Source organism: Temnothorax longispinosus, chromosome 7, assembly GCF_030848805.1.
Source record: "Temnothorax longispinosus isolate EJ_2023e chromosome 7, Tlon_JGU_v1, whole genome shotgun sequence".
NCBI lineage: Eukaryota > Metazoa > Arthropoda > Insecta > Hymenoptera > Formicidae > Temnothorax > Temnothorax longispinosus.
The window spans coordinates 13,103,307-13,120,825 of NC_092364.1; the positions used below are offsets into that span (position 1 = coordinate 13,103,307).

General features: G+C 31.9%; 2 protein-coding genes across 2 annotated transcripts; one reads left to right on the forward strand and one right to left on the reverse strand.

The window, feature by feature from the left end:
* Positions 1-1,486: 1,486 nt before the first annotated feature.
* Positions 1,487-3,329, reverse strand: LOC139816040 (uncharacterized). Its single transcript, XM_071783331.1, has 3 exons — positions 3,222-3,329; positions 2,788-3,004; positions 1,487-2,024 (listed from the first exon to the last, which is right to left on the reverse strand). Exons 1-3 carry the CDS (start codon positions 3,273-3,275, stop codon positions 1,834-1,836), a joined length of 462 nt encoding a protein of 153 aa, XP_071639432.1. The 5' UTR covers positions 3,276-3,329; the 3' UTR covers positions 1,487-1,833.
* A 5,985-nt stretch (positions 3,330-9,314) lies between these two features.
* LOC139816001 (uncharacterized) lies at positions 9,315-15,262 on the forward strand. The gene is made up of 6 exons (XM_071783287.1): positions 9,315-9,426; positions 10,365-10,532; positions 10,638-10,922; positions 11,395-11,619; positions 12,128-12,248; positions 15,120-15,262. Exons 2-4 carry the CDS (start codon positions 10,530-10,532, stop codon positions 11,524-11,526), a joined length of 420 nt encoding a protein of 139 aa, XP_071639388.1. The 5' UTR covers positions 9,315-9,426; positions 10,365-10,529; the 3' UTR covers positions 11,527-11,619; positions 12,128-12,248; positions 15,120-15,262.
* The last annotated feature ends 2,257 nt before the right edge of the window (positions 15,263-17,519 follow it).

A 17,519-nucleotide genomic window follows, 5' to 3' on the forward strand; every position in this document is an offset into this window, starting at 1 on the left:
AGAAATGGAAATTGGCAATGGCAGAAGAGCTTGACTCGCTCAAACGCAACAAAACCTGGACGCTCGTCGAAGCACCAAAGGATCGTAAGCCAATTCGTAATAAATGGATCTTTCGTTTGAAAATCAAACCAGACGGAAGTGTTGATCGGTATAAAGCGAGACTTGTCGTAAAAGGGTGCTCACAGAAACCAGGTATTGATTTCTCAGAGACGTTTTCACCAGTAGCACGATTTGATTCAGTGCGTACGTTACTAGCAGTGGCAGCAGCGAAGGATTTCGAAATAGTCCAACTAGATGTCAAGACCGCATTCTTACATGGCAAACTTACAGAGACGGTTTATATGGAACAACCAGAAGGATTCAACGATGGTACGAATCGTGTGTGTCTTCTAAACAAGAGTCTCTACGGTCTTCGACAAGCGCCACGCCAATGGCATGAAGAGTTTGACGACTTCATGACAGAATTTGGTCTTGAACCGACAGATGCAGATCCGTGCGTATACATTTCAGAGGACGGCGAACTAATGGTCGCATTATATGTTGATGATGGTCTCGTATTTGGCAAATCAAAAAGGAAAATCATCAAGTTATTGAAAGCGATGCAACAACGATTCGAGATAACAAGCTCGGATGCGACATTTTATCTTGGCGTCGAAATTATACGTAATCGAGAAGAGAAAACCATACGGTTGGTACAGACAGCATATGCAAAAGCTATACTCGAGAAGTTTGGAATGACAAATTGTAATCCGATAGCTACTCCGGCAGATGCAGGCACTACATTGAAGACAAACATCAATGAAGATTCCAGAAATGTGCCATATAGACAGTTGGGTCGTTAATGTATTTAGCAGTTGTGACACGACCAGACCTGGCATATATAGTGGCGACTCTCTCAAAATTTCTTCAATCGCCAACAGATGAGCACTGGAACGCTGGCAAGCGTGCCTTGAGGTATCTAGCAGGTACAACGGACTTCGGAATCACGTATGGATGCGACAAGTCGAATGAGCTGATCGCATATTCGGATGCAGATTGGGCGAATTGTGTCGACACGCGAAGAAGTATGAGTGGTGTTGTGCTCTTACTCAATGGTGGACCAGTCACTTGGTTCTCACGCAAACAAGGAGTCGTCGCGACATCAACAACCGATGCGGAATACGTAGCAGTACATGACGCAGGAAAGGAGATTGTATGGGTTAGAAGACTACTAAAGGAGATCGGATGCAATCAAGATAAACCAACTACGTTATTTTGCGACAATGCAGCAGCCGAAAAGCTCATTGCAAATCCAATACTTCATTGCAGAACTAAACACATCGACGTAAAATTCCATTATACCCGTGAGTTGGTCAAGAGCGGAATAATCGAGATCAAGCATGTAAGCAGCAGTGGACAACTCGCAGACATATTTACGAAGCCACAAACGAGGAATCTTTTTGAGGCTAATCGGAAGCTACTTGGAGTATACATAGCGAACATTTCAGCGAGTGGGAGTGTTGAATATGGCGCTCTAGCGCCTTGAAGCGCCTCTATGTTCGCACAGACACGCCACGCATGCTAGGGAAATTAAAGTTCCGTTGCGTGAGCGCTTACTGCGTTTCACTATATACTCTCACTATCTATGTACTCTACCTGTCTTGTCGTTCGTTCGTTACGTTGCAGTGTGTATAAAGTTTTTTTTCGTTGCATTACCTTTTTCCAAAAGACACACTGCCTATTGTATTCAAGTCTTATAATTACACGTATCTTAACCACAATACCTGGCGTAAGTCATTACATAACCCTGCGCAATAATTTCTTTATTTATTCATATGTTATATAACTATACTGTTAATATTGCATTACCTCTCTGCATTCCCAGCAATCCGAGCCCTTCAGCTTTGCTCTGTCAGCTTTACATCGTATGTTAAGATGTTTTGTAATGACCTTTCTTTTTGACCTTTTAAACTTATTCAATAACGTCTTCTTTTCAGGTAGCTTGTTTTCTGTGTCATCCATATCATTTAAATTTGTAACTTGCTCTGCAGGCAGATAAAAAGTTTCGTGTTTGTAGGCAAAATCATTTATATTACAACTTATGTTACTTTTACCTTTCAATGTATTAACTGCAGTATTAATCAAGAATTTATTACTTTCCATTTGCGTAGAAGTATAAGTACTTTTCGAGATATTTTAAATTTCGTCCTGATACTTTTTAATATAAAATATAAAATATATCATATTCACTTTTTGATGACTTTATCTTAACATTTTTAGGCGTTTAATACTAAAAGGAATTGATTAATTAAAAAAACAAAGAATTAGATTTAAAATTTTTATTGGATTTTTTAATTGCATTAGTGGTTTTTGCAAAACTCTATATTTAAAAATTAATTCTATTAATCGATTTCTTTTATTATTCTACATCTGAAAGTATTAAGGTAAAGTCATTGAAAAGTGAATATGAGATATTTCATATTTTATATTAAAAAAAATCAGGACGAAATTTGAAATATCTTGAAATGTAAAAGTTAACAAAAATATACTCAATTATAGTGTTGTGGAAACCTCTCGAGATAAGCTACAAGAATATGCAATAAAAAACATGAGGTTCCATTTAAGAAGTTGAAGGTGACCTTTACGTGACCTTCAAATGACTATCCTTATCTCACTACCTTATGTCCCCCTTAAAACCATGCAATTTTTGTCTAAAACATTTTTTCTATAAAATGTTTTTCTAAAGAGTTACTTCAGTGGATAAATTAAAATTGCCTACCCTGTATACTGATTACATTACTGTTTTACCTGATAAATTTGAAGGCTCGACATTTTGAAAACTATTAGTCATATCAATCAGTATGTTATTTTCTGCATTACGAGTAAGATTTTGATCATTAGATGATACACGAAAGCTGTCAGTCACACTGCCTATGCTTCTACTGCTCTCAAAATCGCCAGTTTCCTCAAACAAATTCCGAAAACTAGCTGTTGTATCTCCTATACTCTGTAAATCAATGTCTTCCTGAAATATATTATAATTATAATTATATTCGGCTAGATCTTATATATGGAAACAGATCTGCTCAAGTATAATAAATTAAAGATAAAATCATATCGCGCCAAATATCGAATATTATTATATGTAATCATATAAAATTAAATATTTTATCAAATTTTTTTATATCTATTTACATCTGATCCATATTACACCCATTTTTTTCGGAGAGAATAAAACTTACTTCAAAACTTGCATTGAAGGATTCTACTGGATTTTCATTCACGTTATCAGACATCTTTATACAGTTTTTAGCTAGTCACAAAGAAATTCTGTAGAATCCTATAAAAATATTAAAAACATATTAGATTTTGGCAAATGGTATTTATAAATAATTTATATAAATAAACGTAATGTATGTCTATTGTAAGGTATCCACTTTGTAATGTAAGGTATCTAGCTCGTAAGATCTAGTTTTAAGGTAACTTAACTTGTATCCATTTAGTTTGACTCTAATTGTAATATGAATCTTCCGTTTAAACATTAACGCGCTTATATTAGTGGACGCACTAGGAGCGCGCTTAACCCTTGTGTCCATGATGCCAGAACTCGGTCCGAGATCTCGGTCCGAGAAACGTATAGTCAATGAAATTGCCGCTTTTTCGTAAAAGCTGCACTTTGATTAACTACAAACTTCTCGGATCGAGATCTCGGACCGAGTTCTAGCATCGTTGTCCTACCCGATCTTTACAATATCAATCAGTACAATAACAATACACAATCCGTAATAAATAATATTGATAATTTTAGTTTCAAAAAACTCGAAAGACACGTATACACGCGCAATTTTAGAGTTATCAAAAACCACAGAAATTAAACAAAAGAAACTGTAAGTACTAAGTGCGCAAACCTTACCTGTGGAAGTCGGAAAATCAATTATAAAGAAACTTCATTCGCGTCAATCGCGCCAGAATCGAGGAACGAAACGGGACTGCGGCCAGTCAGACTTTCCAGATCCGAACCTCTGCCACATAGAAGATCGGATGGTGCGGGGAGACGACTCACATGAGTTTAGCCAGGCAATACAGTGGTGCAAGCTTGTGACCGTCGATACGCAAGTGGCAACTGTGTCCATATGCGCACATAGACATAAAGCCAGTTTACACACACAATGATTAGTGGCGCCAACTGACTGCAATGTCTTTTTCTAACACGCGAGGTGGTGGGGATGCGAAGAGAAGAAGTTGCTATGCGTCTCTGATGTAGCGATTCCCCTCCATACTCCTCCCCGTTCTTTTTAGTGTGCGAGAGAGAGAGCACGATTCGATCTTCCATTGTCTTCCATCACTGAGTTCAGATCTGGAAAGCCTGACTGCCGCAATCGAGGCCGCAATCCTGTTTCGTTTCCCGATTCTGGCACGATCGATGCGAATAAAGCTTTTTTAACCGATTTTCTGATTTCCACAGGTAAGGTTTGCGCATTTAGTACAGTTTTTTTTGTTTAATTTCTGTAGTTTTTGATAACTCTAAAATTGTGCGTGTACACGTGTCTTTCGAGTCTTGAAACTGAAATTATCAATATTATTTATTCTTTTACATCTCTATGATGTCCAAAACTCGGTAAGATATTTTACTATAGTCTCCACATTTTTTGGTAATTGAAAAATAATCTAAAATAAGTAGCGCTTGCATGACAACTATAACCTACAAAATTTAGAAAAATTTAAAAGTTGTAATTTAGTTGTATAAAAGTAACATATAATCTATAACTAAAATACAATCCTATGCAGTCATATATGTTGTATCGTACTTGTGGGGACGACCGATCGTGTACGTGATGAGGGCTTTTTGTGCCCTTCCGCGCTTGCTCTCGGAAAGGCTGCTTCGACAGCCGCGCGGATGAGAAAACAGTGTTTCTCTCGTTTTAAGAATAAACGCACTTTTCGTTGGTGTATGTGTTACACGAACGTCCTTTTTCAATGAGAATTAATACACTCGATCTTCCTTCCAGTGCAACGAACAGTAAAATTTTGAGTTACCGTGCGGCGCGCGCACGCATACAAGAGGCACCAACAAGGAGCTCGTCGGCCAATATGAGGATCACGCGTCGGTGAGCGCGTAGCGACGCAGCTCGCGCGAAGTACGAAATATCGAGTTGGCACTTATAACGATACATATGTTTTCTGCACATTACACACATTTGCATAATTAAAATAATCGCTCAAAAATTCGTTAAAGAAAATGCTGTTCATAGACTACATCTTGAAAGTAAAAAAGTTGAAAGAATTAACATTTTTCATTATAATTAACTTACAGTTATGGCTTGTGTAACACACGCAAAAATAAAATTTTTGAACGCTTATGACAAAGCAGATGTCATAATTGTGAAAATAGAAGAAATTTTAGAATTTACAAAGAAACCTCCAGAACATGTACAAGATTTTAATAAAGAATGTATTTACAATTGTCTGTGGAAGGATGACAAGAATCCAGATATTGTGAAAGTGCCTGTTCAAATTTCGGATTTAGCTGGTAAGATTAGCTAATTATGTATAGTATTTTGTTCCTATTATTGTCATTGCCATTATTTATTATACGTTAATATATATATTGCTTACCATTACTTAACCTTAATAAATATATTTTTATATACATATTTTTAATCTACAGAATAATAATAAATTATTGTATTTCTGTAGAACAATTCTTTTTTGCTTCTATTAATATATCAGTAACTTTTGTGGTCAATATTAGACACAACTAATTATTATGAAAATGTAGTAAAAGTAATTTTCTCTTTTAAGTTATAACCAATGCAGAAGACATGGAAAAATTTAAAAATAAAAGAGGTGTTTTTAAAAGAATTAGTAACACTATATTAGATGATTACTATGCAGAAGACAGCGAGATCGAAGATGATAAAGATGTACATAGTGAAGAAGATGTTGAAATAAATAACAATATTCAGAAAGAAGGAAAAGCAAAACAAAAAGCTGTTAGTTTATATTTCATATATATTTGGTATATGGATACTATATAATTAATTTTGCAAGAGAAAAATGTGTTAAAAAATAAAACTGAAATTTTTTATTTTTTTTTACGAAAAACCTAATTGTAGCATAATCTCTGTGTATATTTTTCGTCTGAGCCCTCAGATGTACTGTACTAAAAATTAAAAGTTGATGGAAAGATTCTATGTAAAAAATTTAACAAAATTTTTTTAGAAACAGGCCAAAATCGCAGTAGCTGAAAAAGCTGCTCAAGAAGAAATTTTGAAAAGAAAAATGGAAACTTTTATAAATAGAACAGTAGATTTTACTTTAGGAAATAAACAAATTCCAATTTACCCGCCATGAGTAGCAGTTCCATGGTCAGTAAAAATGAATATGATAAATTGCTATGCAAAGTTGAAAAATTGCAGAAAGAGAATAGTTCTCTGAAAACTAAATATAATTACGTGAACGAAAGATTGAATACATTACAAATTCTAAATGAACGACTACAGATGAAGTTACTTTATATCTAATGAAGAAGACATAAGCCATAAAGGTAAATAATTTAATTTATTAATTTGCAAAAAAAGAAAAATAAAATATATTAAATGCGAATGAATCATACAAAAATTTCTGACATCTGTTGCATCATGCAGGTAAATCGGTACAATTACCCAGTCATAAAAACCCAGGAAAAAATGGAGGAGATCTGACCATGTCTGATTTGATAAAATGAGATACAACAAGATCTGAAATTCAAGTAAAGTCAGATCTGATTGGATACAATTTTATCTCGCTAGATCTGCATGGCCATATTTAATCACATGCAGCCAGATATGCTGAACTATAATCCGATCTCACCAGATCTGACCATTGCTGCCGTTCAATATTGAATCGCAGATCCAATCGAATCTCTTCTGATCTAATCGGACATTATCTGATTGCTTCAGATCTCCTGAAGTACGAACAGACATTATGCCTCAGATCTTGTTGGATCTGAGCAGACCTAGCCAGACATGTCTTGATCTCACCAGATAAGACCAATCTTGGCTTACAAAGTTGTGTTGCTGATCCAATCAGATCTCTTCCGATCTTGCTGGATCTGAGCAGACCTAGTCAGACATATCTTGATCTCACCAGATAAGACCAATCTTGGCTTACAAATTTGTGTTGCTGATTCAATCAGATCTCTTCCGATCTTGCCGGATCTGAGCAGACCTAGTCAGACATATCTTGATCTCACCAGATAAGTCCAATCTTGGCTTACAAAGTTGTGTTGCTGATCCAATCAGATCTCTTCCGATCTTGCCGGATCTGAGCAGATCTCGCCAGTATAGAACTTATAAAAATTTTGTTCTCAAATCGTCCATTATTAATTTTTACACCCAATGTTGGACATTATATCAAATATAATATTAACTCTGTAAAGGGGAAGCTTTTAAATGATTTTTGGTCAAAAAATCAATTAATTTTTATATTAAAAACAGTTTTCTCAATTTTGAAACATTAACATATATATAATAAATATAGTCCTGCCAATTTAATAATAATTGTTAATTTCGACACCATATTTAGAATTTATTATAAATATTCCATTAAAAAAGTTTCGTGCAAAATTAATTAATAATAGGTAAATATAAAAGATTAATGTGTATATGTATATATAAAACATAAATCTTTTAAATTATTTTGCAAACATACCTTATAATTTAAACTGATAAAATAATATAATCACATATAAACTTATATAGTCATATAAAATTATATATGATCAGATCATAATGTTGCATCTCAAAGTATCCGATAGATGGCATCCGACGGAATCTGATTCTCGTGTTTAAAATTTGATGAACAGTGGTATAAGAACGGTATCAGACACGCCAGTGTCGTGCTAAGTTGCGCCAAGTTATGTAAATCGTGGAACGACGGCACAACTTTTGTATCGTGGAGTCCACTTATAATAAAATGACACATTTAAAAAATAACATTTGAAAACAACAATTTTCTGCAGTGGATGGACACCGGATCGGATCAGATCTACTCATGTCTGATTGGATCTGAGCAGATATAATAGATTATTATTCTCGTTACATATCTGACTCTATCTTCTAGGATCGGATCAGATCTACTCATGTCTGATTGGATCTGATCAGATAGGGCCAATATTTTGATCAAACCAGATCTGAGTGGATTGGATCTGATGAGATCTGCTCAAATCTGTTCAGATCTCTTCTATTTTTTCCCGGGTTAGTTTGCAAATAAAGAAAGATGTACTTGGTGCCGAAGAGACGGACGTTGCAGGATCATCAATAGCAAAAAGTGATACTTCCCCAGAAAGAGCAAACGTACGACAGTTGTTATCAGTAAGGATAAGAAACGATATTTTTTGCATCATCTGATTGGAATAATATGATACCAAATAGTTCATTTTGATTCAGTTGTTTTATCATAGGAGTGCACAATACAATATAAGCTTCTATATTAGAAAATGTTTTAAATTAACTTTTATTTTATCTACATCTGTCTACCGTATGTTTATTTATACAATATCATGCATTTTTAAGATACCATAAAGAGCCTTGGAGCGGAATGTGTTTTGTGAAATCTCATTTAAACCTATAAGTACTTGTAAGTAAAAGAGGTATATGGAGAATCAAGCTATCTATTACTATTATGGGTTTAAATGATACATCATATGATGCACATTCTGCACCATGTAAACGTAGTCTAAGTTACGTAAATCAGATATATTATTATAAACAAATTTATATAAACTGATCTTTCATTTAAATACACTTGCATACACAAAAAATAATTTTTAGAAATCTTTTATTGATGGATTTGAAAAGTGCAACAAATCGACTCCATTAACAAGTATGTAAAGATTAAAAACGAGAGTGTACAGGCTCCGGGTAATGATAGGATTGCATAAATGTAACTAAAAATAAAATATAAAGACTTATCAAAGTAACTAGACCAAAGTTTTAAGGCCATATCTGGTATTCACGTAATCCATTAAATACTCAAGGCTCGTAATTATATTACAACCTCTTATCTGTTATATCTGATGACAGTCACGTAAATCTTCACTTAATACTCATAAAAGTAATTTTATAGCCTATTAAACTAAACCTTCAGAGGCAGTCATGAGTGCCATAAATTTCATCCAAAAACAATATTCTTTGAGTTCAGCAAAATTTATGACTCGGAGACCGTGCACTCTCCTTGAAAAATAATATATAATTGCATGTTAATGATTAATACAATTATCAGAATAAATTCAAAGAAATTTATAGTTATATGTGACATGAATTTAAAAAATATGTATTTTGTTCTTGTATAGCACCACAATCTGAAAAGACATGGAATGAACTGCCAAACGAAGGAAACAACACATTTATTCAATCGCCAAATAAATGGAATGATTTGCCATGCAAGAATGATTCGATTATTGAGGTAAAAATAACTAATTATTTTTAATAAACAATTCACTCAAAAAATGGTTAAAACAAGTTAATTTATTAAAAATTTATCTTAAAAAGTTCTTTTAAGTAAAATATTATTTATATAATGGTTAATATGTGCGCAAAATACATTATGCTTCTGAAAAGCATATTAGTCAATTACAATTGTACAACAATAATGTATACAAATTATTACAAGTCCAAATTGTTTATTCATAATTAATTAATGCAGGAAACATGGGGCAAAGTAGACCTCGAAGAAAAGTAAATCATCCCTTTGTTTGAATCATAAGGGATTTTTATCACCTCATACGTGTCCAAAATATGTCTACGTAACTTTTTAAAATTTGTATCAAGTTACTTGATATACTCAATATTTTTACAATATTTTTTATTTTTTAGTCTTCCTTTTTGATTGAAATAAATAAAAATTGTTTCATTTTATTAAAAAATTATGAGTTTTACGTTATACAGCAAATCACAAACTATAAAAGTCGACTTGAATAGTATTAAATAGCTTCAACCAGGTTGTATGATAAGCTTAAATTGTGTAATGAAAAAAAGAGCATCAAAGCAACGAGTGCACCAGGGAAAAGTAGGCCTACGTAAAGCAATCATATTTTAGCTATTATCATATTTGTTGAACTTAAGTAAAGGAAAATTGTCCATTTTACCCCATGGTTTTTTATAAGTAAAATAATCAAACTTTTTCAATTTACTAAAAAAATTTTATATTTAAAATGAAAAAAATTTCTACTGTAAAAGTCCTTTTAGTAGTTAATATATTAATAAAGAAATCTGGACAATAAAACCTGCATATTTATCTTTATAAATGCATTTAAAATACCCATAATATATTTTTTATATTTAATATATATTTAAAAAAGAATGCAATTATTTTTTACAAGTAATATTTTATTAAATTTGTAGGCAGCATCTTTTCCAATAAATGAGGATGTAACTCCCAAAAAAAGTAAAAACTATCCCTTCCACGAAAGTATAAAACACTTGAGCAAGCAATTATTTAATAATAGTTCAACACAAAATGAAAACTGTAAAGAAAGTGATACAGACAATAAAATAAAAAAGAATAAAATGGTACGTATTTTTACTACTTACAACTACCTACTATAGTGTTCACATAATTATAATTGACCTTTTTTATTTATTTCAATAACCTCTCTTATTTCAATTATTGTATAGAATAATGCACAGATAAAGGAAAAGAAAGACAATAGGAAACGGAAAAATACAGAATCAGAAGATGAAAAAGACGGAAAAATCGAGAAAACAGAAAAAAAAAATAACAAAAAGGCGAGAACGGAAAAAAAGCAATTTGGAAGCAAATCGGAAGATGATGCTACAGATTCGGAAAAAGAAACAGAAAAAGAAAAAAAAGAGAAGAAAAATAGAACAAACGATGGAAAGAAGGAAGAGAAAATGTTATTTGGCGACAAATGGATAAAAGTAGATGAAGATGGGGAAGAGGTAAATATTCTTAGAACTTAAACTACTTTGACTCTGAATATCACTCCCATTTATTTTTTAAACTCTACTTCAGTGAGTGTTTGTATATGAATGATGTATTTTCTAAATTGTTTTTTTTTTACATATTCTCTAAATATGAATGATTAATATTTCTACTTGAAAAGCTTACTGAGGCTTAATTCTGGCATGATTTGAGTCAGTGACATTTCATTTGTTCGGATTTCGAGAGTGTGTACACTTACATACACACACTTACTAAAGTAGGATTTTAAGGATGAATGTATTCTGAAGGACATCAAAGTCAAAAATGTTACAAAGTTCTATAAAAATCAAGAAACTGTGTTTGCTTAATCGATAATTTCCTTAAATATTTACATACTTTTTGAAAATTTTTGGTAAAAACCTTTTTGCAAAAGCAACATTAATAATATGTTAATACGATATGTTGACAATATGTGTATTTAATTTACAGATAGAAATGATTTATTTAGCCGAAGGCATTTCTTGTACTGTACACGACTGGACAGAATGTCTTCGATCAAAAACGGAAAGGTTGTTCGCCAAAATATACTGCGAAACATGTATAACAACACTGAGTTATTAAGTCGGTGTGTTAGTACCGATAAGAATTGTAAGACTCTTAATGGACGCAATTTATGTACAGCGATTAGCCCTGCAAAAGATAAAGTTATAGATGGTAAGAATGTAAAATTTTGTATAATAATAGTAATTCTTAAGGTGACTTCAACGTCTGGTGCTTCTAGTAGTAACAATAGTTAATGTTAAATTTAAATAAAAATATTTTTATGTATAATAATAATTATTATGCAAGTACTGGATATTCTCCCGCATATTATATCACGCATATAATTTTTTCACTTGCTCCTTAACTTTATTTTCAATGTTCTATTACATTTCTCGTAACTTATAATTTACACTTCCAACTTTTTTTCAGTTTTTTTTTTTGTATGCATTAAAATGTAATTTAATTATTGTAAAATAATTGAGTGTCTTATAACAACCTATAGAAAATAATTGAAATTTATAATTTATTTTCTCAGAATTTTGGTCGTTGACCTTCCTTGAAATTTTTCTATCAATAATACAAACGTTCTTTAATTCATTTAAATATCTTGTATTTAAAAGTCTCTGAAGCCACCTTAATACTGTACTTATAAAAATGTAATAAAATATGTTTATTTTAGTATGCATGCGGTATTACATTAAAAAAAAGAAGAAATAAGAACATCCGCAAAATTGAACTGGATGAATGGGTTAAGAGAGAAAAAAATCCTGCCTTAACGGAGGTTATAAACCAAGTAAAAGGTATCGCAAGAAAAGAAATTAAAAAAAAGGGAAGCGTTAGCAAATCCAGAATGAGAAAAATTAGTATATTTAATACACACATATATATTAGTGTAGCGACAAAAGTATTTAACATTTTACAAAGATCTGCTGTAGCCGAACTTGATAAACCGTACTCTGATGAAAATTTTAAAATCGCTAACAATATTTCGGCTTTATTTACAACAAAATTTGTATTAATAGTTTCATTTGTATCATCTTCCTGCAACATTTGTATTAATCTTGTAAACCGTTGCGGAATGTTATGACTATCATTTAAAACTTCATTGTAACTTTTATCCTCTTCACTGGTGTTAAAAATTTCATCATCAATTTCAATATTATTCGAAAACAATGAGTCCTACAAAACCATATATTATCTTCAATCACAAGTAATTTTGATTAAACTAAAAAAAATAAGTTCTATACAGGGTGTCCGATAATTATTGACATAACACTCGTGTGCAGATAGAGTGGACTAAACTGAGTCGAAAAGTCCTCTACCATTTTGCAATTTTCGCAATAGTTAACAAGTTATTAATTATTTATTAAAAATCACCAATTTAGCCCTACTGCTAAATGCAAGCGCGTGCCGAGATACGACCATCCAGCATCATTGTTTCCAAGATCGAGGAGTTGTTTTTCTACAAATAACAAGAAATAGGGGAACAATCACAGCTCAAAACCGCCGCTCGTAGACATAATGCCTACGGGCTATGTAGGCCTATTTCTTGCCATTTGCAGAAAACAATTTCTCGATCCTGGAAACGATGACGCTGGACGGTTGTATCTCGGCACGCGCTTGCATTTAGCAGTAGACTGGGCTAAATTGGTAATTTCAATAATTAATAACTCGTTAACTATTGCGAAAATTGCAAAATGGTAAAGAACTTTTCGACTCAGTTTAGTCCACTCTACCTGCACACGAGCGTTGTGTCAATAATTATCACCCTGTATATATTATTTGTGATAAAAGAAAAGACATGTTTAATTTTATTTTCTAAATGGAATTTTAGTAAAGTATACATAGAAGTAATACAATATAATACAATAATAAAAGCAATTTAATAAAACTAAGTAATGTGTCTGAAGTTTGCAATGTTGAGGGCAACAAAAAAAAATTTTTTTTCAAAATTCGTTACCCAATCAATTTCTTTGCTTTAATTGCTTGCGTTTGACGTAAAACTAAGATATCTACAGTTTCGAAAAATTTACATGTCCGGAAATATCCTTAAGGCTCAAAATAGAGATTAAAGTATCTAAAATTTTTCGAAACTGGGTATTTTTTATTTGCATCAAATGCAAGCAAATAAAACAAAGAAGATTGCGTAAGCAATTTCAAAGAAAAACTAAAAAAAATAAGTTCTATACAGGGTGTCCGATAATTATGACATAACACTCGTGTGCAGATAGAGCGTACTAGGGCATACGGAAGAATGGTAAAAAATAAATGTTTATTCAAGTCTGCAAATAATGTTTGTTATCGATCCGATAATTCATTTGCCCAAACGGTGAACGGTCATTTTATCCACATACAACAATTTATCGTTGATGACGCTAACAATAATGAATACACTGTATATAAAAAGATAAACGTAGAAAACTGTTTCTCTGAAAAATTTACAAGCATAAAAAAAATTATGAATATTAACCCCATTGTTGAATTTTAGAAACAAAAAATGTTGAAAAATTGTGTGTTATCATGACTGTTCACCGACAGCAGTATATATCAGGTATACCCAATATGCATTGGTACAGATAAATGTAAAAATCGGTAAAAAATTTTACAGAATAAAATAAATAATTGGATGAAAAATTGTTTTTAGAAAATGTATTCATAAACTACAAGTGAAAAAATTATGTGTAAAGATGTTAATAATGTTAATGTTAAAAAAGTTTTTATTGTTTAATAACGTTTTCTTAGTACTTTCTCGTTGAAAAGAAAAATTGTAATGCTGTCAAAAAGTCAATGCTGTATTTGTAGGACTATGTATACTTTAGATCTAATAAACTGCATATTTTATTATATTAATTACTGCATATTATATATATATAATTATGTATTACATAATATCATGTATTACATAATAACATTTACGTATTTTAATAATTTTATATTTGTATTTTACACATTTAATAATTATGTATAACTTATGTATATTATGTAAAGTTTAAGTTAAGTCATTAAATACTTATATGAAAAAATAAACTTTCAATATTAGATTTTTTAAATATCATGTTACGATAAAGAGTAGAATTTTTACAAATAAAATATCATTGAATATCTAATGTATTATACATTTTACAAGATCCACGTAGATTTTTGTACCAGAATATCGACAAAATTTTTATAAAATCCATCATAGCTAAGAGAATTTTATCAAAATCTACATGGAAATCTATCTGTATTTTGTAAAAAACTTGTGGATAATCATTTACTTTTTATAACAGTCCATTTGGATATCCATGTTGATTTTGACAATATTTATCTAATAATCTGGATTTTATTTAAAAAAAACGTTGATAATAGTGAATTGTTTTGTCAAAAAACGATATAGAAAACCATGTGGAAAATTATATGAGAAATTATATGGAAACCATGTGAAAAACCATATAAACTGCCATCCAAAAAATGCAGCTGGTTATACATGTGGATAATCATGTGGAAAACCATACAAATCCGACCTGGGATACAGGTAGAAATCTATATGGTTAGCCATATATATAACCATATGAATCTCCATCTGTACCTTTTCAATACAGTTTTCCATCTGGATAACCATAGGAAATCCATACAAAACCATCCGAAATCCATAGGAATCCACATATATATTTATCTAATTATCCATGTAGATTACCATCTGGATTTCCATCTGGATCTTTTCAACGGGGGCGCACTCCACCGGCTCTCGTGGAATCACCACAGGCACGTGGATATTGTCGCTGTCAAGAATTGCTTAGTGAATCTTTAGCCAGATCGAGGTGCACTTTACTTCAAACGTGTGAGTCAAATTTTATTTCAATTTCAGCTGTGAAAGCAATGTGTATTTACATTTCTATTTATCTGAAGCGTTCTGAGAATCAACATTGTAGGAACATATAATATATATAGAATTTTATCTCGCTATATAGGCACTATTGATACGTGTGTAGTATTTAATTTGGAAGCTAATGAGAGGAAAATTTGTTGAATAATTTGTTAAATAAATCATGTCGTCTGCTACCTTCAAAAGTATTTTTAAGCTGCTGTATATGAGTGATGAACTATAAATTGTAGCAATATATGATGTAGATTGCTGTAAAAAAATGTAAACCGATAGTGAATGTTGAAATAGACAAACGATTTGAATAAGCGTGAAAGTATCCTATAATTATGATAAACCGTGATACAACTGTAATAATTGCAATAATTATTATAATTTTATAACAAAATTTCCTTACAAAAAAAAAACGATAAGTTTATATTTAATACTAGCTGCTTACCCGGGCTTTGCCCGGGAGTCGTTTTTCTTCAAACGACTTCATTTGTGTTTCAATATCCTTAATCGAAAAAAATTTCTTTATCAAGCAATGGCTGATAAAATTTAGTCCACTATACACTTTATGACACTCCCCGGGAAATTCTACCCCTGATTCATATACAATTCTTTAAAATTCGGTCAATTATTTCCCAAAAAATTGGAAAAATTTCGAATACCGATTCCCAAAAAGATCGGTAACAAAAAACTATACACTCTATAACACTCCCCGGAAAATTCTACCTCTATTTTATATACTTTGGTAAAATTTTAGGATATAGATAGTATATTTAAGTACACCCGGGAAAAAATGGAAGAGATCTGAACAGATTTGAGCAGATCTCATCAGATCCAATCCACTCAGATCTGGTTTGATCAAAATATTGGCCCTATCTGATCAGATCCAATCAGACATGAGTAGATCTGATCTGATCCTAGAGGATAGAGTCAGATATGTAACGAGAATAATCTATTATATCTGTTCAGATTCAATCAGACATGAGTAGATCTGATCCGATCCGGTGTCCATCCACTGCAGAACATTGTTGTTTTCAAATGTTATTTTTTAAATGTGCCACTTTATTTTAAAAGTGGACTCCACGATACCAAAGTTGTGCCGTTCCACGATTTACATAACTTGGCGCAACTTATAGCACGACACTGCCGTGTCTGATACCGTTCTTATACCACTGTTCATCAAATTTTAAATACGAGAATCAGATTCCGTCAGATGCCATCTATCGGATACTTTGAGATGCAGCATTATGATCTGATCATATATAATCTTATATGACTATATAAGTTTATATGTGATTATATTATTTTATCAGTTTAAATTATAAGGTATGTTTGCAAAATAATTTAAAAGATTTATGTTTTATATATACATATACACATTAATCTTTATATTTACCTATTATTAATTAATTTTGCACGATACTTTTTTAATGGAATATTTATAATAAGTTCTAAATATGGTGTCGAAATTAACAATTATTATTAAATTGGAAGAGACTATATTTATTATATATGTTAATGTTTCAAAATTGAGAAAACTGTTTTTAATATAAAAATTAATTGATTTTTTGACCAAAAATCATTTAAAAGGTTCCCCTTTATAGAGTTAATATTATATTTGATATAATGTCCAACATTGGGTGTAAAAATTAATAATGGACGATTTGAGAACGAAATTTTTATAAGTTCTATACTAGCGAGATCTGCTCAGATCCGGCAAGATCGGAAGAGATCTGATTGGATCAGCAACACAACTTTGTAAGCCAAGATTGGACTTATCTGGTGAGATCAAGATATGTCTGACTAGGTCTGCTCAGATCCGGCAAGATCGGAAGAGATCTGATTGAATCAGCAACACAAACTTTGTAAGCCAAGATTGGTCTTATCTGGTGAGATCAAGACATGTCTGGCTAGGTCTGCTCAGATCCGACAAGATCTGAGGCATAATGTCTGCTCGTACTTCAGGAGATCTAAAGCAATCAGATAATGTCCGATTAGATCGGAAGAGATCCGATTGGATCTGCGATTCAATATCGAACGGCAGCAATGGTCAGATCTGGTGAGATCGGATTATAGTTCAGCATATCTGGCTGCATGTGATTAAATATGGCCATGCAGATCTGGCGAGATAAAATTGTATCCAATCAGATCTGACTTTACTTGAATTTCAGATCTCATTGTATCTCATTTTATCAAATCAGACATGGTCAGATCTCCT